The sequence below is a fragment of the Salvelinus fontinalis genome, chromosome 14 (genome assembly GCF_029448725.1).
Source record: "Salvelinus fontinalis isolate EN_2023a chromosome 14, ASM2944872v1, whole genome shotgun sequence".
NCBI lineage: Eukaryota > Metazoa > Chordata > Actinopteri > Salmoniformes > Salmonidae > Salvelinus > Salvelinus fontinalis.
This window is the reverse complement of record NC_074678.1, coordinates 25,899,205-25,925,265: the sequence shown is the minus strand read 5'-3', so window position 1 is coordinate 25,925,265 and position 26,061 is coordinate 25,899,205. Positions and strand designations below refer to the sequence as shown.

Genomic DNA, 26,061 nt, shown 5'->3' with positions numbered 1-26,061 from the left:
ATGACTCTTTTCCAGATGAGCCCTGTTTAGCACAACAATACACATCAAAATACAATATAGACATTAAACTAAACATTCATGTTATCCTTGTATCAATTATTCCATCTCCACATCTTGAAATGTATTTAATTCATTCTCCGTTTGATAGAAAAATAACAGTTTATATACCGTTTGGAAATTTGTCTTTAAATTACAAAATCTTCCAATATAATTGAACAGTATCAGTGATAAACAGAGAACCAATCAAACTATGTTAGTAGTAGCGTGACCTTCGGAATGTTAAAGACAGCTCAAGTGATTGATCAGATACTTTTGACAATGGTACTTTTGACCATGGAATGCAAATACTTTTCAGTTTGAGAAAATACTATTTACAAGTACCAATAACATAAAGACTGATTTCAGCAGAGTAACAGTGTTCAGTTAAAACAGAACAGCGAATAACATGTAGTAATTGGAATGTTTCTGACCATTTTAGCAGTGCAACTGACTTCCAAGCCACATTTTGATTTCCACAGTTGGACTACAGTGCGAAAGAGCTGTGTTGTCTAGCTAGCTCCCTCACGGTTGATGACTACACCAGGCAGCAGCATTAGTAAACATGCGTAGCCACGGAGAGGTGGTGCTGAGGGAGCTCTGGAGCTCCCTGGGGGCCCATGGCCACTGCCAGCCAAAGGTACAGCGCTCCGGGTGGGGCATCATGGCCAGGTGGCGCCCATCCCTGGAGCTCAGCCCCGCCAGGCCCTGGGGAGAGCCGTTAGGGTTCTGGGGGTACACCTCAGTGGGTGTCCCCGTGTCATCCAGGTAACGGAGGGGGGCAAGGCAGGAGGAGATGATACGCTGCTGAACCTGGGGGGAACGGAACTGAACCAGACCTGGAGAGAAGGAGAAGATGGAGAGTTGGATGACCCTTGGTGTTTGTGCATCATTGCCAACATTTATCATGTCAATGTGGAAAATTGCAATAGCTGTCTATGAAGCTAGATAGGCTGAAGATTATTTTAAGAGATTGTACCTTCCCCATGAGCCACCCAGACGCCCAGGGCAGAGCCCTCCATGCCCCGGAGCCAGACTGAAGGAGAGGCCTTGATCCCTACACTGACGAACCGCGACTCAAACCTGCCAGACTGGTTATGGGTCAGGACCACATCAGACTCTGCAGAGACAAACACACAGCAAGAGGGTAAGTGGGACTGTCTGAGTGAACAGTCTACAAATGAATCCTTGTCTTGGTAAATCACTCTCTGGGAAGAAACTGTAATAAGTAGACACCAAAGCCAAACGGTTTGCCTACCACCTCCTCCCTCCTCCCCCTCTCCGACCCATCCCAGCAGGGCTAGGAGCTGACAGCCGTTGCAAACACCCAGACTCAGTGTATCGCCACGACGCCGGAATTGCTCAAACTCCGCCCTGGCCCGGGGGTTATAGGTCACTGTGGCAGCCCAGCCTATCAGGAGACAGACACACACAGGGTTAAAGAGAATATGCGCATGTATGTGTACATGCTGTATGTGTGTGCATACCTTTAGCTGAGCCCAGGACATCTGCGTAGCTGAATCCTCCTACAAACACCAGAGCCTTGAAGATCTCTAGAGTTAAAGAGCCTGAACACAGGTCCTGCATGGTCACATCCCATACCTAGACACAGAGAGAGGGGGGGGGTCGCAAACAAATTAGGTGTGTGTGTGTGTGTGTGTGTGTGTGTGTGTGTGTGTGTGTGTGTGTGTGTGCGTGCGGTACCTCAAAGCCAGCCATGTAGAGAGAGACGGCCATCTCTCTGTCTCCGTTGCTGCCCTCCTCTCTGACCACAGCCACGCGAGGCTGGCCTGCACCAAGACCGTTAATGCTGGGTTTCTCCATGGGGTCAAAAGTGAGTTTGAAGTAGGGCTGTGTGCGTGTGGCTAGCCCCTCCTCTTCCTGCTGTACACATAGCTGATTGGCCTGCAGGCGTTCAAGCTGGAAACTGGTGCCTTCCCACAACGCCCGGAGGCTGGGCAGACGGTCGCTCAGCACTTCCTGTCCGTCCACATGAACTTTGACCTGAGACATGAAGAACAATGTTAACAAAAATAAACAACATCCCCCAAAAAGCATTGATATCAATGCATGATTTATGTGAGTTTGAGTCAAGTGCTCAATTCTATATTATAAATGGGGTATTTTGAGCCCTGAATGCTGATTGGCTGACAGCCGTGGTATATCAGACCATAATACCACGGGTATGACAAAACATGTATTTTTACTGCTCTAATTACGTTGCTAACCAGTTTATAATAACAATAAGACTCTCCATGTTGCGTCATAATTAAGAACAGCCCCTAGCCATGGAATATTGGCCATATACCACACCCCCTCGGGCCTTATTGCTTAAGTATCTAACATAGGATTTTGCCCTATATTTATTTTTTATTATTTCACCTTTATTTAACCAGGTAGGCTAGTTGAGAACAAGTTCTCATTTACAACTGCGACCTGGCCAAGATAAAGCATAGCAGTGTGAACAGACAACACAGCGTTACACATGGAGTAAACAATAAACAAGTCAATAACACAGAAGGAAAAAAGAGTCTATATACATTGTGTGCAAAAGGCATGAGGAGGTAGGCAATAAGTAGGCCATTGGAGCGAATAATTACAATTTAGCAGATTAACACTGGAGTGATAAATCATCAGATTATCATGTGCAAGTAGAGATACTGGTGTGCTAAAGAGCAGAAAAGTACATTTAAAAAAACAGTATGGGGATGAGGTAGGTCAATTGGGTGGGCTATTTACAGATGGACTATGTACAGCTGCAGCGATCTGTCAGCTGCTCAGATAGCAGATGTTTAAAGTTGGTGAGGGAAATAAAAGTCTCCAACTTCAGCAATTTTTGCAATTCGTTCCAGTCACAGTCACAGGCAGCAGAGAACTGGAAGGAAAGGCGGCCAAATGAGGTGTTGGCTTTGGGGATGATCAGTGAGATATACCTGCTGGAGCGCGTGCTACGGGTGGGTGTTGTTATCGTGACCAGTGAACTGAGATAAGGCGGAGCTTTGCCTAGCATGGACTTATAGATGACCTGGAGCCATTGGGTCTGGCGACGAACATGTAGCGAGGGCCTGCCGACTAGCGCATACAGGTCGCAGTGGTGGGTGGTATAAGGTGTTTTAGTAACAAAACGGATGGCACGATGATAAACTGCATCTAGTTTGCTGAGTAGAGTATTGGAAGCTATTTTGTAGATGACATCGCCGAAGTCGAGGATCGGCAGGAGAGTCAGTTTTACTAGGGTAAGTTTGGCGGCGTGAGTGAAGGAGGCTTTGTTGCGAAATAGAAAGCCGATTCTAGATTTGATTTTGGATTGGAGATGTTTGATATGAGTCTGGAAGGAGAGTTTACAGTCTAGCCAGACACCTAGGTATTTATAGATGTCCACATATTCTAGGTCGGAACCGTCCAGGGTGGTGATGCTAGTCAGGCGGGCGGGTGCAGGCAGCGAACGGTTGAAAAGCATGCATTTGGTTTTACTAGCGTTTAAAAGCAGTTGGAGGCCACGGACGGAGTGTTGTATGGCATTGAAGCTCGTTTGGAGGTTAGATAGCACAGTGTCCAAGGAAGGGCCAGAAGTATACAGAATGGTGTCGTCTGCGTAGAGGTGGATCAGGGAATCGCCCGCAGCAAGAGCAACATCATTGATATATACAGAGAAAAGAGTCGGCCCGAGAATTGAACCATGTGGTACCCCCATAGAGACTGCCAGAGGACCAGACAACATGCCTTCCGATTTGACACACTGAACTCTGTCTGCAAAGTAGTTGGTGAACCAGGCAAGGCAGTCATCAGAAAAACCGAGGCTACTGAGTCTGCCGATAAGAATATGGTGATTGACAGAGTCGAAAGCCTTGGCCAGGTCGATGAAGACGGCTGCACAGTACTGTCTTTTATCGATGGCGATTATGATATCGTTTAGTACCTTGAGCGTGGCTGAGGTGCACCCGTGACCGGCTCGGAAACCGGATTGCACAGCGGAGAAGGTACGGTGGGATTCGAGATGGTCAGTGATCTGTTTATTAACTTGGCTTTCGAAACCCTTAGATAGGCAGGGCTGGATGGATATAGGTCTGTAACAGTTTGGGTCTAGAGTGTCTCCTCGAAGAGGGGGATGACCGCAGCAGCTTTCCAATCCTTGGGGATCTCAGACGATATGAAAGAGGTTGAACAGTCTGGTAATAGGGGTTGCGACAATGGCGGCAGATAGTTTCAGATTGTCAAGCCCATCTGATTTGTATGGGTCCAGGTATTGCAGCTCTTTCAGAACATCTGCTATCTGGATTTTGTTAAAGGAGAAGCTGGGGACGCTTGGGCGAGTAGCTGCGGGGGGGGGGCGGAGCTGTTGGCCGAGGTTGAAGTAGCCAGGAGGAAGGCATGGCCAGCCGTTGAGAAATGCTTGTTGAAGTTTTCGATTATCATGGATTTATCGGTGGATATGATCATCCAAGACAAACAATAGTGATATAAATAGTGTGTCAGTCTCACCATGGACTCTGGTCCGAAGCCTTGGGTGGTGCCGATGCGGTGACACTGTAGTCCAGCGTTAGTGTACCTCTGACACACATTCTCTATGTCCCTCTCACACACCTCCACTACCAAGCCCAACTCCTCACTGAATAACACCTCCAGGACTATAGGAAGAGAGGGGGAGGGACAGAAAGGGGAGAGGAAGGGTACATAGAGGTAGAAAGGGTAAGAGAGAGATCTGTGTTGTATATATTGCATATTGATGCCTTCCTTACCCCTGAGGGGTTTAAATAAAGTTATAGAATTTTCTGTCCTACTGACCTCCAGCACCCAGAGAGGGCAGGTCCACCTCTATCCCACGATTCCCTGCGAACGCCATCTCCAGCAGACAGGAAATGAGCCCTCCGTCGCTGATGTCATGTCCTGCACTCAGCAGGCGGTCTGCAACACACATAACACACTACTGACTAGAATACACTGGTATGATACACTCAGCAGACAGTACAGTGACAGAATATAAGCCATATAAAGTGTGACTAACCATGTAGCAGGATCTGTGTGGTATTGAAGCAGGCAGTCAGTAGCTCCGGGTGGTCGAGGTCAGGTGAATGGTCACCTAACTGACCGTAACACTGGGCCAGAGCTGACCCTCCCAGTCTGTAGTGACCTGGACTCACTGGAACCCACAGCAACACGCCTGGAGAGGAGGAATGAGGTGTGCATGTGTGTGTGGAAATCAACTCAGGAACAGGTTTAAATGTTGAGCTGTGTCAATATTGTGATGTGCAGTGTGAATGTGTCTGTTCAAGAGTGTGTGTGTGTGTGCGTGTATGCGTGAGTAGCAAACCTTGCCCGTCAGGGTTCTCCAGGTCAGGGGTAACAGTAGCCGTGATGTCAGGACACACAGCATACACAGAGATGACCAGAGCACCTAGAGAAAGAACAGATTTATACACAACACACACACTGTACTAAAACACACAATGCCTGTCCCCCAAAACACACAAAGAAAGTACCTGGTGCTTTGACAGTCTCTGTCCCAACTCTAGCAGCCATGCTCAGTGAGTCCTTCCCTCCGTCAATGGCCACGCCCAGCTGACCCATGACATCACACATGGCCTGACACGCCTCCCAGAGACATGCCCCTTCACCAGGGAGCTTTGCCGCCCACATCCAGTTACCACTGCACTTGACATCCTGAGAACACACACACACACACACACACACACACACACACACACACACACACACACACACACACACACACACACACACACACACACACACACTCAGCACACAGAGAGAATGGTGCTGATGTTCGCTAAAAGTTTGTTTTCGGTCTTTCTGAAGGGCTCTGACTGTGGTCAATGCCATTGCACCCTAATTATCTCTGCTGTGGTCATTGAAATCATTGCATGCCTATAATTTTCTGTTCCTGTCAGGGCTGTGATTCTAACCATGCCCGTTATATTCTATTACCTTCAGGGCTGTGACTTCAGCAAACACCAGATTGGTCAGCGCTTCCCCCACGGCCATGCGAGCTCCCGCCCCCGGTGAAACGAGACCTTTGATTGGTTGCTCCCCGATTGCGGTCGCCGCCCCCTTCAGGCCGAATGGAGACAGAGAGACGACAGCGACATCAGCCAATGGGGTGTGGAGAGGACCGACACACTGTTGCTGGGCAACCAGACCCGTAACAGACCGGTCCACCTGAGAAAGGGAGGGGAGAAAGGGATGGAGATAGTAGTAGTGAGACAGAGAGAATACAAAATTAACTCAGAGCTTTTCTCTCTACAAAAACATTTTATTTACTAACAGCCTTAATTTACTTTTGTAATGTTTTTAACGTGAGGGTCAAACATTACTGAGATAGTGAAATCCCTAAAACACACACACCTTGTTAGTTAGGTAGCGTTTGGAGGCGACGGCGGGCAGGCGTAGGACTCTGTCCAGAGCGTCTCTTACACCCAGCCCAGTGGGAAGAGACAGAGGCTTGAGGTCAGTTGTCATCCTCTCCATGAAAAAGTCCTTCTGGGGCATCTTCCCCAGCACCCAGTCAAGATGGAGGTCTACAGGACAGCGCCCTCTGTCTGTCTGGTCCTCTCCTTTACCACCACCCACATCATCCACAAGCACTATCTACATATGGAGAGAGACCATTATCAATATCACTCACACCCCAAAAGGAAAGGTGTGTGGTAAAATGACAGAAATGTGATTCAGTTGTGATTCCTCCCCATCTTCACCTTTCCATCTCCAGTGATGTTTCCTACAAAGTCAACGGGGCACTTCTCCCTCTGACACACCCTCTCCAGGAAGGAGCGATCTGTTTGGCGGATGAGCATGGCGTTGCTCTCCTGGTACTCCGCCCCCCATAGCTCCAACACACTGAGGGTGGGGTCTCCTCTCTTAAACCTGCTGCAGTAGATCACAGCTCCCGCCGGCTCACACAGCTCCTTCAACACGTTACCTACAAAACAACTACATTAATCCAACACACAACTACACACAATCAATCACAACTCAGACTTACGTTCCTCAGCTTTGTCACACACTCTCTTCTTACCATTTCCCCCTGCCCCCTGGTCATGTATACTACAGATGGGATTTCCTCCCGCTCTCTCCAGACAGGCCCTGAGTGCCCGGTTCATCTTCTGTTCCATCTCAGCATCTCCTCTCTGCACCGCCCCAAGGTCTCTGGCACTGGAGTTATCACCCTGCACCTGGATAGAGGAGGCAGCCCCTCCTCCCACTCCGATCCTGTATACCGGACCCCCGATCTTCACCACCTCCATTCCTGTCAAACAACAGCTCAAGTAACAGTTTTTACAGACTGGCATTAATTCTAGGTTTAAAATAATCCTATGTCAATAAATGACCTTGTCGATTTCCACGTGTTGACCCCAACTTTACCACTAACCTTACACCAATCAGCTCTAACCAAAGATCTAACCTTTCTCCGCCTGCTCCTTCTTCACATGTGCATCTTCGATGGAGCCCAGCCCACCACTGAACATGATTGGCTTGATCCACTCTCTCCTCTCCCCACTGGCCAGTCGCATGCCGAAGGACCGAGCAAAGCCTAGATGGAAACCGAAAGCAAGTTGACCTACTGTGGTTTCAACTCAAAAACATGTCATACTCATGAGGAACGGAAGGCTGGTTAAGTCTGAAATGGAACCCTATTCCCTATACGTTCCACCACTTTTGATTAGTGTGTACGAAATGGCTCCCTATTCCCTATATAGTGCACTACTATTGAAGTACTGCAGCAGCACTATATAAGGAATAGGGTGCAATTTCAGATGCTGCTGTTGTTTTCATTGTTCGTGTCTGTACCTGCCAGGATTGGTTCTCCAAACTTGTTGCCGTAGTCCGACGCTCCATCACTGGCTCCGATGACCACCTGCAGGGGAGGGGCAAAGCTGGGGGGGTACTCCCACCCCTCCCCCTTACACTCCCATGGCAGGCTGTAACCTGGGGAGAGAGGAGAAGGATAGGGGGAGAGAGGAGGAGGATGGGGGAGATGAGATGGACAATTTGTCATCTTTTACTCATGCAATGTTTCTCACGACAGACAGCGGCAGGTACACAGACAGACATCTCTCCAGACACTCACCAGGTATGTGGAGGTTGCCAAAGCAGTATCCGGCGGTGCCAGCGACGACGTGCCCGCCCTGCCCAGCACTCTGCACATCTCTGATACGCCCTCCTGTCCCCGTGGTGGCACCACTGAACGGAGCTACACCTGGGGTTAAATAAAGGAGGAGGAAGGCAGGGAGAGAGGAGGGATTTCAAAAAGGTGTAAATATATGCATAAAAGAAGTGTAACACGCTCCTGGCCTGGGTGTGTGAGTGTGTGCATGTTCTCACCAGTAGGGAAGTTGTGTGTCTCAGCAGTGAAGATGACATGTCTTTCAGAGCGTCTCAGCTCGTAGGAACTGGCCTGGCATGGGTCTCTGGGGTACACACACTCCACCTCCATCCCCTTTATACCACTACACAAACACACACATACACACTATGGAATTGTAAAATGTGGAAAGGAAAACAAAATCCCCATCATTGTGTGACATTTTGTAAAAGCGTCCTTCTATACACCATCTCTCCTACCTGCTGTTGTCACAGAACTGGATTACGTTGTTCTGGTTGCTATGACGCTGGGTGTCCATGATGAGGCTGAACAGAGTGTCCTTCTGCTCATGTCCGTCAATCACCATACGTCCCCGGAAGAACCAATGACGACTGTGCTCACTGAGGGAGGGCGGCACAGAGACAGGATATTCAAAAAGTTACCCCCAGAAGCAAAACATGAATAAAAAAAAGAAGATTATAGAGTACACCATCAACAAAACACACCTACCTGTTGGACTGGGCGAGGTCAAAACACACCTACCTGTTGGACTGGGCGAGGTCAAAACACACCTACCTGTTGGACTGGGCGAGGTCAAAACACACCTACCTGTTGGACTGGGCGAGGACAAAACACACCTACCTGTTGGACGGGGCGAGGACAAAACACACCTACCTGTTGGACTGGGCGAGGTCAAAACACTCCACACTGGTAGGGTTCCTCTTCACTTTCTGGAACAACGACGTGTAGTAGTCCAGATCCCACGAGTCAAAGGCCAGACCTACACACACACACACACACTTGAATATGTTATTTGGATCAACAATGAAACAGGGAGCTCACGTCCTCGGTTCACATTAACACAATTCTAAAAATGAGAAACTAGCAGTGATCAAGGGAAGGCTGTTCATGTGGGTGAGTTTACTATTCAGTCAAACTCCACAGGCCCCTCAGAAAGTATGACGGATTGAATTTATCGCACACACACACACACACACACACTGATATTGCAAACAGTTAAATCACTGCTCACAGAGCATGCTATAATCTAATTACACAAACACACAAAGTGTGCTTTAGTGTAATTACAGACACACAAGCTAATCAATGACACTGTCACAGTCCTGTGACTTCAACCATCTATGTCATTAGATTATACGTCATGTGACAAAGTAGGCCTATCCACATAAGGGGAAGGACTGGCGAAAGAGAGGGGGAGGGAAATGAAAGGTTAGAGAGGACAACAAGAGATATCTGACATAAGAAGAGTGAATAGGAAGAACGGTAGACAGGAAGGAACAGATCGAAGACCTGATGAGATATCTAACATTAACAGGTGTACTTACCCAGCTCATCGTTAGCTGTCTCCAGGGCAGCTCGTCCTTTCTCCAGGATGTCTACCTCAAACACTTCCTGTGGTTTGGTTGCCACAGTGAAGGAGGAGATGGGATGTGTGTAAACACACTCAGTCATACTGTCATAGAGACTGCTGACCAGTCTCTCCACCTCTCCATCCAACACTGTCTCACTCTGTCCATCCTTGGGCTGGAGAGAGGCAAGAGAAAGGGACAGGAAAGTTAGAATTGATCCAGCTGTCCCCTTGTGCAACATGGCAGCCTGAGGAATTGCACCTAAATTGTGTGCGTCGGTGTATTTGTGTACTTGTATCAGCAGTCTTCTGGACAGCTCCACTCTGGTGACGTTGGTCAGTCCAGCACTTTGACAGATGGACACAGCGTTAGTGGACCATGCTGTTGAAAAGTTCAACCTACAGGGGGTAGCAGAAACAAAACATCAACATTGCGGAGCAAGGGTTGATTTGAGCATTTCACTATACTCTAGGCCAGGGGTGTCAAACTCATTCCACGGAGGGCCTAGTGTCTGCAGGTTTTTGTTTTTTCCTTTCAATAAAGCCCTAGACAACCAGGTGTGGGGAGTTCCTAACTAATTAGTGATGTTAATTTATCAATCAAGTACAAGGGAGGAGCGAAAACCCGCAGACACTCGGCCCCCCGTGGAATGAGTTTGACACCTGTGCTCTAGGCCCTCGTGTTTGTGTATGTGTGGCTGACTGTGTGTGTGTGTGTGTACCTAGGTCCGATCTCCACTAGTGTTCCTCCCTCTCCCTCTGTCAGGTATGGTGTGTCAGACAGCTGTTCTGTCTGCAGAGTGGGGCGGAACAGCCACAGCAGCACCTCCCTCTGCTCTACACTCAGAGACTCAGCACCTAGGGGAGTAAGGGGAGGGATATGAGGAGAGAGAATTAGAGAGACTAATATTTGCTGAAGACACTTTTTCCCCCTCTTCATTTAACTAGGAAGTCAGTTAAGAACAAATTCATATTTATAATGACGGCCTACCACGATGCAAAAGGCCTCTTGCGGGGACAGGGGATAAAAATAAAAAGTTAAAATAACAACACTACACAAAGAGAGACCTAAGACAACACAGCAGCAGCCCAAACAAGGTATAAATGTTGTTAGGCACAGACAACAGCACAAAGGGAAAAAAGGTAGACAACAACACATCACGCGAAGCAGCCACAACTGTCAGTAAGTGTCCACGATTGAGTCTTTGGATGGAGATAAGAGACGGAGATAAAACTGTCCAGTCGCTAGCTGCAGCGAACTGAAAGCGACCCAGGGATGCGTGCACTTTGGGGACCTTTAACAGAATGTGCCTGGCAGAAGGGATGTTGTATGTGGAGGATGAGGGTTGCAGTAGATCTCTCAGCTAGGGAGGGTTGAGGCCTAAGAGTTTTTATTTTTTTTAAATAAGATTCAACCAGTGGGTCTTGATTTGGGTATACAGAGATGGCCAGTTTACAGAGGAGTGCAGTGATGTGTCCTATAAGGAGCATTGGTGGCAAATCTGATGGCCGAATAGTAAAGAACATCTAGCTGCTCGAGAGCACCCTTACCTGTCGATCTACAGTACCAGTCAAAGTTGACACACCTACTCATCTTATTCAAGGGTTTTTATTTTCTACACTGTAGAATAATAGTTTAGACATAAACTATGAAATAACACATGGAACTATGTAGTAACCAAAAAAGTGTTAAACAATTGAGATGGTTTGGGATGAGTTGGACCGCAGAGTGAAGGAAAAGCAGCCAAGTGCTCAGCATATGTGGGAACTGGTGAGAGAATGCCAGAGTGAGCAAAGCTGTCATCAAGGCAAAGAGTGGCTACTTTGAAGAATCACAAATATATAATATATTTTTGATTTGTTTAACACTTTTTTGGTTACTACATGATTCCATGTGTTATTTCATAGTTTTGATGTCTTCAGTATTATTCTACAATGTAGAAAATAGTAAAAAAAGAAAAGAAAAACCCTTGAATGAGTAGGTGTATCTAAACTTTTGACTGGTACTGTATAAATGACATCTCCGTAATCTAGCATGGGTAGGATGGTCATCTGAATCAGGGTTAGTTTGCCAGTAACAACCACATCAACATTAAGGGACATGGGCAGCTGTGAGGAGGGTTTATTCTCCAGTTCTTTCACCATTGTCCAGAACTTCTTGGGGTTAGACCCACAGAGAGAGAACTGCTCCTTAAAGTAACTAACTTTGGCCTTCCGGATAGCCTGAGTGCACGCATTTCTTATTTGCATGAACAATTTGTGCATATCTTTCACTCATATACATTATGCACAAACACACTCACCTGTCAGCTCGACATTGTAGCAGAGCTCACTGGTGATTGACAGCTGGGGGTGAAGCTGAGCAGCAGTCTGTAAGACCCACCCCCTCTCAGCCTCCTTACTGTAGAACCTCACTACTGCCATAACTAGAGATGGGGATATGAGCAGATACAAAAAAAATTCTTTTCAAAACCCAATGGTGACATAGCACATATGTCACCATGCACATAGTGGAGGCCACATGACAGAAGAGTAATTTAACACTAACCATCTTTATATCGAACACAATCATTATAATCAATCAATAATCTCTAAGGACCAACTCCAGATCTGTCCCTGTGTTGAGCTTTGACCTGATTATGCCCTGGACAGAGGTCAACTCTGCAGCCAGAACAGAGTGTGTTGTATTTTTGTGACACTGTAGTCAGTCTGTCAGCTAAACACAGGAAATTATACAAACATACATATTGGAGCGAGATCAAATACGTGTCTGTCAGTGTAGCCTAACTGTTGGCTTATTTGCGTGGGTTGTGACACACTGCACTTTGGGTTCTAAAGATGTCTCAATGCGCTCACCCTCAAAGGAATGTTTACTGTAGCATTTGAGGTCCACTGATACTTTCACGTATGAATATAGTGCTAGTCTGAGACAAGGCAGACTAGTTGTTCAGCTAAACTTGCAGCCATTTTCTATGCATTGCAAAATCTGCCCCAACTGTTACTAGGTTATAACAAGTTATAGGATGTGTGCTTGACAGAAATACATAGTGGAACGAGGTGATCACTTTAGATAGCTAAGTGGATATGGATCATGAGGCCGATTCCCAATCCACTCCTCTCTATACAGCGCATTCAGTAAGTAATCACAGTCAGGACATGGGTCAACTTTATTATTTGCGTGTTGCATCACAAGGCATGCAGCTCGGGCTCTAGCAGGGGTATTTCGTTAACTGATAACCAGTGTCCTGAAAATAATGCTTTGTTAGATATGATAGCAATTTAGCCAGAGATATTGTAAGCAATTTGGTTAGCTAAGTATCTAACAAAAACTCGGATTTGATTGTTGTAGCAACAAATTAACTAGTAAGAGAACGTGGCACATAAAAAAGTGAGTTTTCTACTTCCTGCAACAATAGATCGTGCACAAGTTATAACACGGCATCAAATCTAAACTTTGATAGCGCTAGGTAAGTTACTTACAAACTTGCTAGCTAGCTTTAATTCATCAGCTAGCTGGATAATTCAATATGAATAGTTCACTAGCTAGTAGTTAGCTACAACGAGTAAAATACGGACAACTTTCTTAGCAAAAGGCTGCTTACCTTCCAAGTACAAAAGTAGCTATTCTTCTGAATGGCTGATCAGCAGAGACCACAAATTGTAGAGCACCCCACGTGTGAGGACGCACCAAACTCGCCACCACACACCGACGATGAGAAGACGGCGCATGCGTGGTTCTGTTGTAAACTTTTGGTATGATCCTGATTGTATATTTTCCTTTAAACGTTTGTAATTCCCTTCTTTGTGAAATTAGGAAGAAGCCCATGAAAATGATTAATGAATACAGCTTGGTGCCATATTACTGATTTCTTTTCTGCATAGACCTGACATTGCTGGCCAGTAGGGCGCGCGCGCACACACACACACACACGTGACTTGCCATCTCAGATATATTTAATAAATTAAAACAAGGTACAAAAAAGAAACAATGTACATTTCATCCCTGCTCCAACTATCCTCCTCTTTGTCAGTGACAAACATACTCTCAGACAGTTCCCTTGACCGTAGGATGAAGTCAACCCTAGACACTGATCCGAAGTCAGTCTTGCATCTTCAGCCCATAATGGTTAAATTAAGGACCCACTGAGGGTAAGCTGATCCTAGATCTTTATCTAATGGCCAACTTATACCCAGAGTATTATCTCACAGCGTCACACTCACAGTATTTCATAATCTCCCAAAAACCACCCACCCCACCCCGTACCCCAAAAACACACACATGCTACATGTCTGCAGGCACCTAGTGACACGAAGAGGGATTGGACAGAGGTGATGTCATAAGGAAGCAGGAAGTACACATGGGAGCCAGCTGCTCCAATCGTTTCATCCATCCTAAATGGTACCCTATTCTCTGATCTCCATCTATTTTCATTTAGTAATTTCAGACGCAGTCTCAGTTCCATTCACAGAGAAAAGTTCAATTCCATCTCTCTCCAACTGCAAATACACTTCCTGAATAATCTTTATGACATCACTGACTACCCCTCCCAGTCTCGTTCTAGGCAGGCACCCGGTTGGGTGATAGGACTCAGGTTGCTTGTTGACAAGCACTGGTTAAGAGCAGTACGGTGTGTAGTTTGTTCTACTGGTTTATAGATCATACGAATGAGTTCATCTAGTCAATGGTTAGAACTTGTCAGTCAATCCAGGAAATATGGAGGTTAGTGGACTATTGTAGTTCTTGTGTGTTGTGAGCGGAGAACATTTAAGTGGAGTACTCAGTATATGTACTGTATGTAGGGGAGGACGAAGAGTGTCCAATGGAGAGACGGGATCCGTGTTTAAAAAGGGGTCTGTTTGTTTGGTAGGAGAAAGTGATGAAGGTCCGATATAAGTGCACTCAACAAGCGGGGAGGCAGACATTTGCTCACACTCATGCACACTGGATCAACACGGCACACACACCCCTACACACACACAATTATGCACAACATAATTAATAGAGTTGCACGACTACAGTGACTGTACAGTCCACAGATAGGACAACACACCCCTATCTATTCCTTTCCCTCCCCTCACAACACTTATCTCACCAACCTCTGCATCACTCTCTCCCTCACCTTTTTTCCCTCCTCATTGATCAATCATCAAACTTTCTAGACTCTTGAGGAAACTACAGTTTTGTGTGTGTGTGTGTGTGTGTGTGTGTGTGTGTGTGTGTGTGTGTATCGCTGGACAGGGGCAGGAGAGCAGACAGTATAATCTTCTGCTTTAGTTGGTCAGTGGTTCAACCTTCAATCAGCACATAATTCCCCATAAAGGCAAATATCAAATTAGACTAGTTCACATGACATTCTCAAAAGAAATTGTCAAACGTAAGAGCATTGGGGAGCGTGAGTCGGTGTTGTATGGTATACGGTATGCTGTTAATGTGTCAGTCCACAGAATCCTGTCCCGTCATTGGTCCCTCTCTCTTCCTGTTTTGCAGCAGCAGGACTGGCACCCCCTTTGTTGCGTTATATAGATGTGTGTGTGTGTGTATATAAATATACAGTTGAAGTCAGAAGTTTACATACACTTAGGTTGGAGTCATTAAAACTAGTTTTTCAAACACTCCACAAATTTCTTGTTAGCAAACTATAGTTTTGGTAAGTCAGTTAGGACTTTGTGCATGAAAAGTAATTTTTCCAACAATTGTTTACATACAGATTATTTCACTGTATCACAATTCCAGTGGGTCAGAAGTTTTTATACACTAAGTTGACTGTGCCTTTAAACATCTTGGAAAATTCCAGAAAATGATGTCATGGCTTTAGAAGCTTCTGTTAGTCTAATTGACATCATGAGTCAATTGGAGGTGTACCTGTGGATGTATTTCAAGGCCTACCTTCAAACTCAGTGCCTCTTTGCTTGACATCATGGGAAAATCAAAAGATATCAGCCAAGAACTCAGAAAAAAAGTTGTAGACCTCCACAAGTCTGGTTTCCAAACGTCTGAATGTACCACGTTCAACTGTACAAACAATAGTACGCAAGTATAAACACCATGGGACCACGCAGCCGTCATACCGCTCAGGAAGGAGACACGTACTGTCTCATAGAGATAAACGTACTTTGGTGCGAAAAGTGCAAATCAATCCCAGAACAACAGCAAAGGACCTTGTGAAGATGCTGGAGGAAACAGGTACAAAAGTATCTATATCCACAGTAAAACAAGTCCTATATTTCGGCATAACCTGAAATGACGCTCAGCAAGGAAGAAGCCACTGCTCCAAAACCACCATAAAAAAGCCAGACTACGGTTTGCAACTGCACATGGGGACAAAGATCTTTTTTTTTTTTTTTTAAATGCCCTCTGGTCTGATGAAACAAAAATAGAACTGTTTGGCCATAATGACCATCGTTATGTTTGGAGGAAAAGGGGGACGCTTGCAAGCCGAAGAACACCATCCCAACCGTGAAGCACGGGGGTGGAAGTATCATGTTGTGGGGGTGCTTTGCTGCAGGAGGGACTGGTGCACTTCACAAAATAGATGGCGTTATGAGAAAGGATAATTATGTGGATGTATTGAAGCAACATCTCAAGACATCAGTCAGGAAGTTACAGCTTGGTCGCAAATGGGTCTTCCAAATGGACAATGACCCCAAGCATACTTCCAAAGTTGTGGCAAAATGGCTTAAGGACAACAAAGTCAAGGTATTGGAGTGGCCATCACAAAGTCCTGACCTCAATCCAAATCCATCCATTTATGGGCTGAACTGAAAAAGCATGTGCATGCAAGGAGGCCTACAAACCTGACTCTGTTACACCAGCTCTGTCAGGAGGAATGGGACAAAATTCACCCAACTTATTGTGGGAAGCTTGTGGAAGGCTACCCGAAACATTTGACCCAAGTTAAACAATTTAAAGGCAATGCTACCAAATACTAATTGAGTGTATGTAAACTTCTGACCCACTGGGAATGTGATGAAAGAAACAAAAGCTGAAATAAATAATTATAACTATTCTGAGGTTAAATGTATTTGGCTAAGGTATATGTAAACTTCCGACTTCAACTGTATGCATATATATATATATATATATATATATATATATATACACACACACACACACTGCTCAAAAAAATAAAGGGAACACTAAAATAACTCATCCTAGATCTGAATGAATGAAATATTCTAATTAAATACTTTTTTTCTTTACATAGTTGAATGTGCTGACAACAAAATCACACAAAAATTATAAATGTAAATCAAATTTCTCAACCCATGGAGGTCTGGATTTGGAGTCACACTCAAAATTAAAGTGGAAAACCACACTACAGGCTGATCCAACTTTGATGTAATGTCCTTAAAACAAGTCAAAATGAGGCTCAGTAGTGTGTGTGGCCTCCACGTGCCTGTATGACCTCCCTACAACGCCTGGGCATGCTCCTGATGAGGTGGCGGATGGTCTACTGAGGGATCTCCTCCCAGACCTGGACTAAAGCATCCGCCAACTCCTGGATAGTCTGTGGTGCAACGTGGCGTTGGTGGATGGAGCGAGACATGATGTCCCAGATGTGCTCAATTGGATTCAGGTCTGGGGAACGAGCGGGCCAGTCCATAGCATCAATGCCTTCCTCTTGCAGGAACTGCTGACACACTCCAGCCACATGAGGTCTAGCATTGTCTTGCATTAGGAGGAACCCAGGGCCAACCGCAAGAGCATATGGTCTCACAAGGGGTCTGAGGATCTCATCTCGGTACCTAATGGCAGTCAGGCTACCTCTGGCGAGCACATGGAGGGCTGTGCGGCCCCCCAAAGAAATGCCACCCCACACTATGACTGACCCACCGCCAAACCGGTCATGCTGGAGGATGTTGCAGGCAGCAGAACGTTCCCCACGGCGTCTCCAGACTCTGTCACGTCTGTCACATGTGCTCAATGTGAACCTGCTTTCCTCTGTGAAGAGCACAGGGCGGCAGTGGCAAATTTACCAATCTTGGTGTTCTCTGGCAAATGCCAAACGTCCTGCACGGTGTTGGGCTGTAAGCACAACCCCCACCTGTGGACGTCGGGCCCTCATACCACCCTCATGGAGTTTGTTTCTGACTGTTTGAGCAGACACATGCACATTTGTGGCCTGCTGGAGGTCATTTTGCAGGGCTCTGGCAGTGCTCCTCCTTGCACAAAGGCGGTCCTGCTGCTGGGTTGTTGCCCTCCTCCACGTCTCCTGATGTACTGGCCTGTCTCCTGGTAGCGCCTCCATGCTCTGGACACTACGCTGACAGACACAGCAAACCTTCTTGCCACAGATCGCATTGATGTGCCATCCTGGATGAGCTGCCCTACCTGAGCCACTTGTGTGGGTTGTAGACTCCGTCTCATGCTACCACTAGAGTGAAAGCACCGCCAGCATTCAAAAGTGACCAAAACATCAGCCAAGAAGCATAGGAACTGAGAAGTGGTCTGTGGTCACCACCTGCAGAACCACTCCTTTATTGGGGGTGTCTTGCTAATTGCCTATAATTTCCACCTTTCGTCTATTCTATTTGCACAACAGCATGTGAAATTTATTGTCAATCAGTGTTGCTTCCTAAGTGGACAGTTTGATTTCACAGAAGTGTGATTGACTTGAAGTTACATTGTGTTGTTTAAGTGTTCCCTTTATATTTTTGAGCAGTGTATGTGTATATATATACACATATATACACTGCTCAAAAAAAATCATCAGGACCTCATCAGGAGCATGCCCAGGCGTTGTAGGGAGGTCATACAGGCACGTGGAGGCCACACACACTACTGAGCCTCATTTTGACTTGTTTTAAGGACATTACATCAAAGTTGGATCAGCCTGTAGTGTGGTTTTCCACTTTAATTTTGAGTGTGACTCCAAATCTAGACCTCCATGGGTTGAGAAATTTGATTTCCATTGATAATTTTTGTGTGATTTTGTTGTCAGCACATTCAACTATGTAAAGAAAAAAGTATTTAATAAGAATATTTCGTTCATTCAGATCTAGAATGTGTTATTTTAGTGTTCCCTTTATTTTTTTGAGCAGTGTATATATGTGTATATATATATATGTGTATATATATATATATATATATATATATATATGTATGTGTAAGTATATGTGTGTATATATATATATATATATACATATAAACACACATATATACATATTGATACACATACACATATATATACACACATATATACATATACATGTGTATATATATATATATTTATGTATGTAAGTATATGTGTGTATATATATATATATATATATATATATATATATATATATATATATATATATATATATATATATATATATATATATATACACACACACAGTACCAGTCAAAGGTTTGGACACCAACTTATTCAAGGGTTTTTCTTTATTTTTACTATTTTCTACATTGTTGAAGAATAGTGTAAACATCAAAACTATGAAATAACACACATGGAATCATGTAGTAACCAAAAAAGTATTACATTTTTTTATATATTTTATATTCTTCAAAGTAGCTACCCTTTGCCTTGATGACAGCATTGCACACTCTTGGCTTTCTTTCAACCCGCTTCACGAAGTAGTCACCTGAAATGCATTTCAATTAACAGGTGTGCCTTGTTAAAAATTAATTTGTGGAATTTCTTTCCTTCTTAAAGGCGTTTGAGCCAATCAGTTGTGTTGTGACAAGGTATACAGAATATAGCCCTATTTGGTAAAAGACCAAGTCCATATTATGGCAAGAACATCTCAAATAAGCAAAGAGAAACAACACTCCATCATTACTTTAAGACATGAAGGTCAGTCAAATAGAAACATCCAAGAACTTTGAACGTTTCTTCAAGTGCAGTCGCAAAAACCATCAAGCGCTATGGTGAAACTGGCCCTCATGAGGCCCACCACAGGAAAGGAAGACCCAGAGTTAACTCTGCTGTAGAGGATAAGTTCATTAGAGTTACCAGCCTCAGAAATTGCATCCCAAATAAATGCTTCACAGAGTTTCAAGTAACAGACACATCTCAACATCAACTGTTCTGAGACAGTGTGACTCAGGCCTTCATGGTCAAATTGGTGCAAATAAACCACTACTAAAGGACACCAATAAGAAGAATAGACTTGTTTGGGCCAAGAAACACAAGCAATGGACATTAGACCGGTGGAAATCTGTCCTTTGATCTGATGAGTACAAATGAGAGATTTTGGGTTCCAACCGCCGTGTCTTTGTGAGACGCAGAGTAGGTGAACGGATGATCTCCGCATGTGCGGTTCCCACCGTGAAGCATGGAGGAGGTGTGATGGTGCTTTGCTGGTGACACTGTCTGTGATTTATTTAGAACTCAAGGCACACTTAACCAGCATGGCTACTACAGCTTTCTGCAGAAATACGCCATCCCATCTGGTTTGCACTTAGTGGGACTATCATTTTTTTTCAACAGATCAATGACCCAACACACCTCCAGGCTGTGTAAGGGCTATTTGACCAAGAAGGAGAGTGATGGAGTGTTGCATCAGATGACCTGGCCTCCACAATCACCCGACCTCAACCAATTGAGATGGTTTGGGATGAGTTGAATGGGCAGAGTGAAGGAAAAAGCAGCCAACAAGTGCTCAGCATATGTGGGAACTCCTTCAAGACTTTTGGAAAACCATTACAGGTGAAGCTGTTTGAGAGAATGCCAAGAGTGTGCAAATTTGTCATCAAGGCAAAGGGTGGCTACTTTGAAGAATCTCAAATATAAAATATATTTTGATTTGGTTAACACTTTTTTGGTTACTATATGATTCTATATGTGTGTTATTTCATAGTTTTGATGTCTTCATTATTAATCTACAATGCAGAAAATAGTAAAAATAAAGAAAACCTTGGATGAGTAGGTGTGTCCAAACTTTTGACTGGCACTGTATATTTATTTAGTTTTCTTTCCAAAGATACAAAGATAAACTAGCTAGCTACGTACAGCAGGTACAGTACCACTATCATCTCAGATGCTAAACAAACAGGAAACAGCCTCTGAGCCATGGAAGATCCCAATGGAACAACAGAGCGAGAGAAAAGAGAGAAAGAGGGTAAAGAGAGGGCATGCTGGGAGTTGAAGTCACAAAAGGGAAGAAGGAGAGATAGAGACAGGGGGAAAGAGAAGAAAGAAGGAGAGCAGCCTTCGTCAGACCGTTGAGTGGTGTGACAGAGCACCATTCGTCCAATGGCTGGCCTGTATGGGTAGCTGTTTTCTGTTCTAGGGGGAGGGTCTAGTTTCAATCGTCCAAGGAAAACTTCAGTGTTGAGGGGTTTGTGGGTACTGTGGTACCGTGGCGTCCAGCCTGGGGAAGTCGTGGCAAGGTCAGGGTCAGTATTCAGCGGCGTACTCGGTCCCGTGAAGCCCTCTGCAGACTAGTGTAAACTCCTTCACTATGTCCTTCACCCTCCGCTTATTGACTCGCTCTCTAGAGGGAGAGCGGGAGGAGAGAGAAGGTGTCAGAGACAGAGAAAGAAAAGCTAACAGCAGCATTGCCTAGGTGAGTGAGATGGTACGTGTGTGTGTGTGGTACCTGAGTATCTGTTGGGTGAAAGTGTCCTTCTGTTCTGTGGTGACCCTAGTGGAGGGGAAGCCTGCTGCCTGCAGCGCCTCTTTCAGCCACACAGTGAGAAGAGGGAAACAGTGCTTATTGAGACTGAACAGCACCTCAGCAAACTGGTCCATCAGACTACGAGATGAACCTCCCCCGATTGCCTGGAAAGAGAGAGAGAGGAAGAAAGGAAAGACCAGTCAATAAGGTGATATATTTCAGTATACAGTAAGACATGTAAAATACATTAGCGAGGATGCATGTAGGTTTACCTCTAGTACAGCCTGCAGCAGTAGTTTTCCATCCTCCTGCACCACTCTGGCCACTGGGGGCACATCTGAGCAACGTGGCAACAACTCAGTCTACGGCACACACACAGGGACAATCAGAGAGAGCCACAAAACTAAGAACACATTTCAACAAGATCCACCTTGGTTAACCAAAAACATACAGTTCCCTCCGTATTTATTTGGACAGTGAAGCTAAAACCTTGGCTCTATACTCCAACATTTTGGAGTCTTTCAAATTAGGCAAAAGTACAGAATGTCACCTTTTATTTGAGGGTATTTTCATGCATATCTGTTTTAATGTTTAAAAATGAAGGTACTTTATGTATATAGTCCCCCCATTTGAAGGTGTCATAACTATTTGGACATATTCACTTATGGTGTATTAATGTAGTCAAAAGTTTAGTATTTGGTCCTATATTCCTAGCACGTAATGACTACATCAAGCTTGTGACTACAAACTTGTTGGATGCATTTGCAGTTTACTGTACATAAAGTTCTTTCATTTCCAAGGTGACATTCTTTACTAAAAAACATTTGATCTCAAATCCAAAATGCTGGAGTATAGAGCCAAATTAAAAAATTTTAGTTTTACTATCCAAATAAATACAGAGGGCAGTGTGTGTGTGTGTGTGTGTGTGTGTGTGTGTGTGTGTGTGTGTGTGTGTGTGTGTGTGTGTGTGTGTGTGTGAACTCACAAAGAACAAGCAGGTAGACTTCACTGTTGGAGCCTCTGGGAATTTGAGTGACAGTACTCCTACAGGAGAGTGAGGGGGGGGGCATTAAAGAAACATAACAATACAAAAGCTATTCTATTTAAACGGCGACTGAACTTCCTGATTTGGCCTCGTTTGGAAGATTGCTCATTAAGCAGCCATGACTGATGACAAACGATAGTGGTCTTGGTGGTGTGGTTTGATCTGGGTGTGTTATTATCTCCTACCCTAGCAGGTACTGTTGTTTGTCCCTCCTGAGTCAGCGTAGCAACAACATAGCGTCTTCCTCAAAATAGTCACTTCCTATCAATTGTCAGAATTAATTGAAGATAAATCAAGAAATCTGTAATTAATTTTAAAGTTTTTGCCAAGGAGATCTTTGTCAATTTTACATCTCGCTAAGGTGTTTGGTGCAGTATTTCGCAAGTAACTTTTTTTCTGAGAATGATAACATGTCTACAGCTTCATAATCTGCAAGCTGGGAAACTATCGTAAATAAAGCACAAGCTACACATTGTTTATCAGTGCCCAAAATCACTTGCTAGCTAAGTTTCAACTCTGTGTTCAGCACAGGCGAGTGGCAACGTGTGTACTTTGGTGCCGTTGTGTTTTTTACAACTTTCTCACTATTACCAGAGTGTTTCTGTCTGGCAGTGTTTCATAGGGAATCATGTTACAAAGCAGGTCGCGGGGGACACAAGATGCTCGCAAATGGGTTTTGGAAAATTGACAAGTTGCAGTTAGGATACAAGTGCGCGCTGATCGTCTCAATTCTAATTTTGCTCCAAAAGTGGCAGACTTGCGTGATTAACACTGTCAAACATCAGTCTGATGCGCTGCATAAAGGACAGGTCTGTCTTACTGTCTGGAGGTTCTGGATGCTGGGTTTGGATAGAGCGCGTGCAGCAGATAGAGCTTAATTAGCACAGCTGCTTCTCTCGTGTTAGTGAGCACTGGGCAAGTGGACATGATCGTAAACCCTCCATTAAGTCGTGACAAACTCCTTTACAAAAGTCAGTTTTGGACGAGAATGACATTATGTCCAAATTTATCCTATTTACACTTTGAAGTCAATTTTGACACTAGAATGAATGTTTCTAACTCACATCCATGCCACATAGGCCATTTAAATCCAGAGAAGTTGGTTCTAAGGGGCAGTTGACCTTTAAACACTTTCTAACAGTTTTACAGTGTGCGTGTTAAAAGGGACACGGCAACACACACACAATGATCAGTGTGTGTGTTGGGAGCAAAGAGACACACACTTACCACAATGGAACACAGCTTTCACGTCAAGACTCTCAGACAAGAAGAGATCTGGCTTCCGTTTGAGGGCCTACAGTAGGAGGCAGACAGAGGCATGACACAGGGCAGGAGTCTGTGCCCCTACTCCATGGGTACACCCTCTCTCTGCCCCCCCCACTCTTCTAGCCTCATAGACAGAACTGTGTCTGCTTTAGACAACTCCTTTGTCATTGCCATGTTCAACTGTTTACCCACAACGTCAGGGACAACTTGTAGCCCGAGCTGAACAACAAGAGGCAAATTCTGATTCTCCCTGATGTGTGACCTCGTTCACTACCCATCTGGGATTTAACAGCATTGGATTGGTGTAGACAAAGTGTTTCTTACACCAATCCAATGTTTTTAAATCCTTGAGGGGAAGTGAATGTGAGTTGGGCTAAAGGAGTTGTCTATAGCAGGTAAACAGATGAAGCTACCAGGCTAGACTACTCCACTCTCCCTACGACAAACTACCACTCATACAGTAAGTACACAACTCTGCTCCAATGCAAACTCGGCAAACAAACTGGAGAAAAACAAAAATAGAAAATTATTCAAAACTTAAGTCAAACTAAAGGCAATGATGTTTCTGTAGCTTTTGTATCAATTTCATTCTGATACACTATTTTTTCTCCCTTTTTTGGCCTGGTTGGATTGAATTTGCAACATAAGTAAGTAAAGTACATGTACGGATAAATACAACTGATACTGTAATTAACTCATTCAGGATGGAGGAGGAGAGGGGGACAGAGGGAAGAGGAGAGGAGATTAGATCTATCCAAAGATTAAAGGAAGAAGAATGTAGAAGGAAGACAAAAATAAAAAAAGAGGGCAACCAATTCGCCTGAATTGATTAATTCATGGAATATTAATTAATTTGGGCTTTGATTGGCACTGGGCTGGAATTACATCAGAATAGGGGCGTGGCTCTGGGATTCTAACCAGTGAGGTCACTGGGAACTACAGCCCAGGGTCGTGTTCAGTAGGACAACTGAACATGAAAATGTTTCTTATTGGACACGTTCAGTTTGTCCCTCCTCCTTTCAAAACATTCTCTTGTTTTTTGCCTACTGGACATGACCTTGGTGAACTCTGACCCGAACTCCCTCATCTTCAGACAAAGGTGAAGCTTCTGGTTAGAGCCCTGAGTATTGAAGAAGACAGTCGGTCCTTCAATAGTGCCACCTACTGTCTATTCTCTGCCCTGCCATTATGATGGGTCGCCCTAGGACCCTTTTTAACAAACAACAGAAAGAGAAAGGAGAGAGAGCTAGAGATAACGAGACAGAGAGCGAGAGAGAGAGAGACGCAGAGAGACAGAGAGAGTGAGACAAAGAGACAGAGACAGAAAGAGACAGAGAGACAGAGAGATTGAGAAACCCAAAGTGAATGAAATAAGAAACCAAAAACACACCTGAGCTTGGAGTTGCATAAATGAATCAACAATATCAGGATGATCCCTGGGTCCTAAAATATAATAAAGATGAAACTTAACAAATCATAAAGAGAATAATAATAATATACAAACAGCAACTCAACCGATTCAACAGTCATGTGGAAAGAAAAGAGAACAGAAAAAATCTCATTGAAATAATTGTCACACGTGAGTAAAGAACAAACAAAGGGGAGAGAGAGGGAGGAGGGGCGTGTGAAGCTTTGGAAGAGTCTCAGAAAAACAGGGAGCGGTTGAACGAACAGAAAACAGGTAGAGAAAGAGAAGACATGGGTTCCATTTGGAGATAAAAAAGAAAGTAGTAACGAGAGAAAGGAACAAACCTAAAAATAACAAAAGTGGGTTTGGAGTGGGGAACCCAGGAGGCACCTCTGTTACTGTGACGCTTCAGAGAAAAAGGGGCGTCCAGTCCCAAATCAACCTCTAGCCTCTACCCCCTTCCCCTGGACTAGCCCCTATGCATCTCCCCTAGACTATACACCCTAGGGGCTTGTAATGTCATACGATAGGCAATATGATATTTTTCTGTGTGGCTTACAACCATCTATGTGCCAAGGGGGTAGGGGCTGGGGGTCAATTTGGGATTGGGTCAATAGAACCCCTGACCCCTACCCACCCCCCAAAAGGTGAACACTTGGGAGGCAACCCTTCCCTTCACTGTTCCCAGACTCCAAACAAGACCCAAGACCCCACCTTACAGGCTTATTCAGTGGGGTGCAACCCAGATAGAAATGCAATGTATAGAGCACACACAATTCCGTTCTGTAAAACCGAGAGGACTGTCTGTTCTACACAATACATTTCTACATGAACCTTGTTCTGCAACAACATTCTGTGATGTTTTGTAACGTTGCACCATACTGTATAAGATACAGGCCACAGTGTAACATTTAAGGTCACCTGCTCAGAAAGAAAGAGTTAAAGAAAGGAGGAGAGGCAGCCATTATCAATCAAACACAGTCAAAGCAGAAGAGAGGGAGTAGGGAATGAGAGGACAACTAAAAAGGGAGAAGAGAGGGCTGGACAGTATTCAGATA

The 26,061-nt window shown here is 44.7% G+C and overlaps 2 protein-coding genes across 5 annotated transcripts in view; both read right to left on the bottom strand.

Moving 5' to 3' along the window:
• Positions 1–110: 110 nt before the first annotated feature.
• Positions 111–16,846, bottom strand: pfas (phosphoribosylformylglycinamidine synthase). Of its 3 annotated transcripts, none has more exons than XM_055861072.1 (25): positions 13,325–16,846; positions 12,026–12,148; positions 10,445–10,580; positions 10,016–10,121; positions 9,700–9,898; positions 9,029–9,134; positions 8,614–8,754; positions 8,374–8,498; positions 8,120–8,248; positions 7,840–7,977; positions 7,454–7,582; positions 7,067–7,297; positions 6,747–6,970; positions 6,397–6,639; positions 5,980–6,210; positions 5,517–5,697; positions 5,348–5,431; positions 5,042–5,197; positions 4,822–4,941; positions 4,519–4,664; positions 1,741–2,040; positions 1,524–1,638; positions 1,298–1,447; positions 1,016–1,156; positions 111–875 (listed from the first exon to the last, which is right to left on the bottom strand). In XM_055861072.1, exons 2-25 carry the CDS (start codon positions 12,144–12,146, stop codon positions 562–564), a joined length of 3,966 nt encoding a protein of 1,321 aa, XP_055717047.1. In that variant the 5' UTR covers positions 12,147–12,148; positions 13,325–16,846; the 3' UTR covers positions 111–561. The 3 variants fall into 3 exon arrangements, with proteins under 3 accessions (XP_055717047.1, XP_055717046.1, XP_055717048.1); XM_055861071.1 differs by having other exon boundaries at positions 1,295–1,447; positions 13,325–16,845; XM_055861073.1 differs by lacking the exons at positions 9,029–9,134; positions 9,700–9,898; positions 10,016–10,121; ... (1 more) ...; positions 12,026–12,148; positions 13,325–16,846 and adding an exon at positions 8,864–9,010 and having other exon boundaries at positions 1,295–1,447.
• A 3,745-nt stretch (positions 16,847–20,591) lies between these two features.
• The window catches only part of ipo13b (importin 13b), a 49,049-nt gene continuing 43,579 nt past the window's right edge, over positions 20,592–26,061 (bottom strand). Inside the window, exons 18-23 of one of the 2 annotated variants that reach the window (XM_055861068.1) lie at positions 24,986–25,038; positions 23,557–23,623; positions 22,270–22,328; positions 21,557–21,646; positions 21,267–21,448; positions 20,592–21,161 (exon numbers count right to left, since the gene is read on the bottom strand). In XM_055861068.1, the coding sequence (XP_055717043.1) occupies positions 21,065–21,161; positions 21,267–21,448; positions 21,557–21,646; positions 22,270–22,328; positions 23,557–23,623; positions 24,986–25,038 (548 nt within the window). In that variant the 3' untranslated portion in view covers positions 20,592–21,064. Of the gene's footprint in view, positions 21,162–21,266; positions 21,449–21,556; positions 21,647–22,269; positions 22,329–23,556; positions 23,624–24,985; positions 25,039–26,061 lie in introns of those variants that run through there. The other variant, XM_055861069.1, reaches the window with a different exon arrangement.

Coding starts and splice junctions, on each gene's coding strand:
- pfas (XM_055861071.1), bottom strand. CDS start 12,146: ATGGCAGTAGTGAGGTTCTACAGTAAGGAGGCTGAGAGGGGGTGGGTC. Junction 6,640..6,746: donor ACATCACTGGAGATGGAAAG/GTGAAGATGGGG, acceptor CTCCATATGTAG/ATAGTGCTTGTGGATGATGT. Junction 1,639..1,740: donor TCTACATGGCTGGCTTTGAG/GTACCGCACGCA, acceptor CTCTGTGTCTAG/GTATGGGATGTGACCATGCA.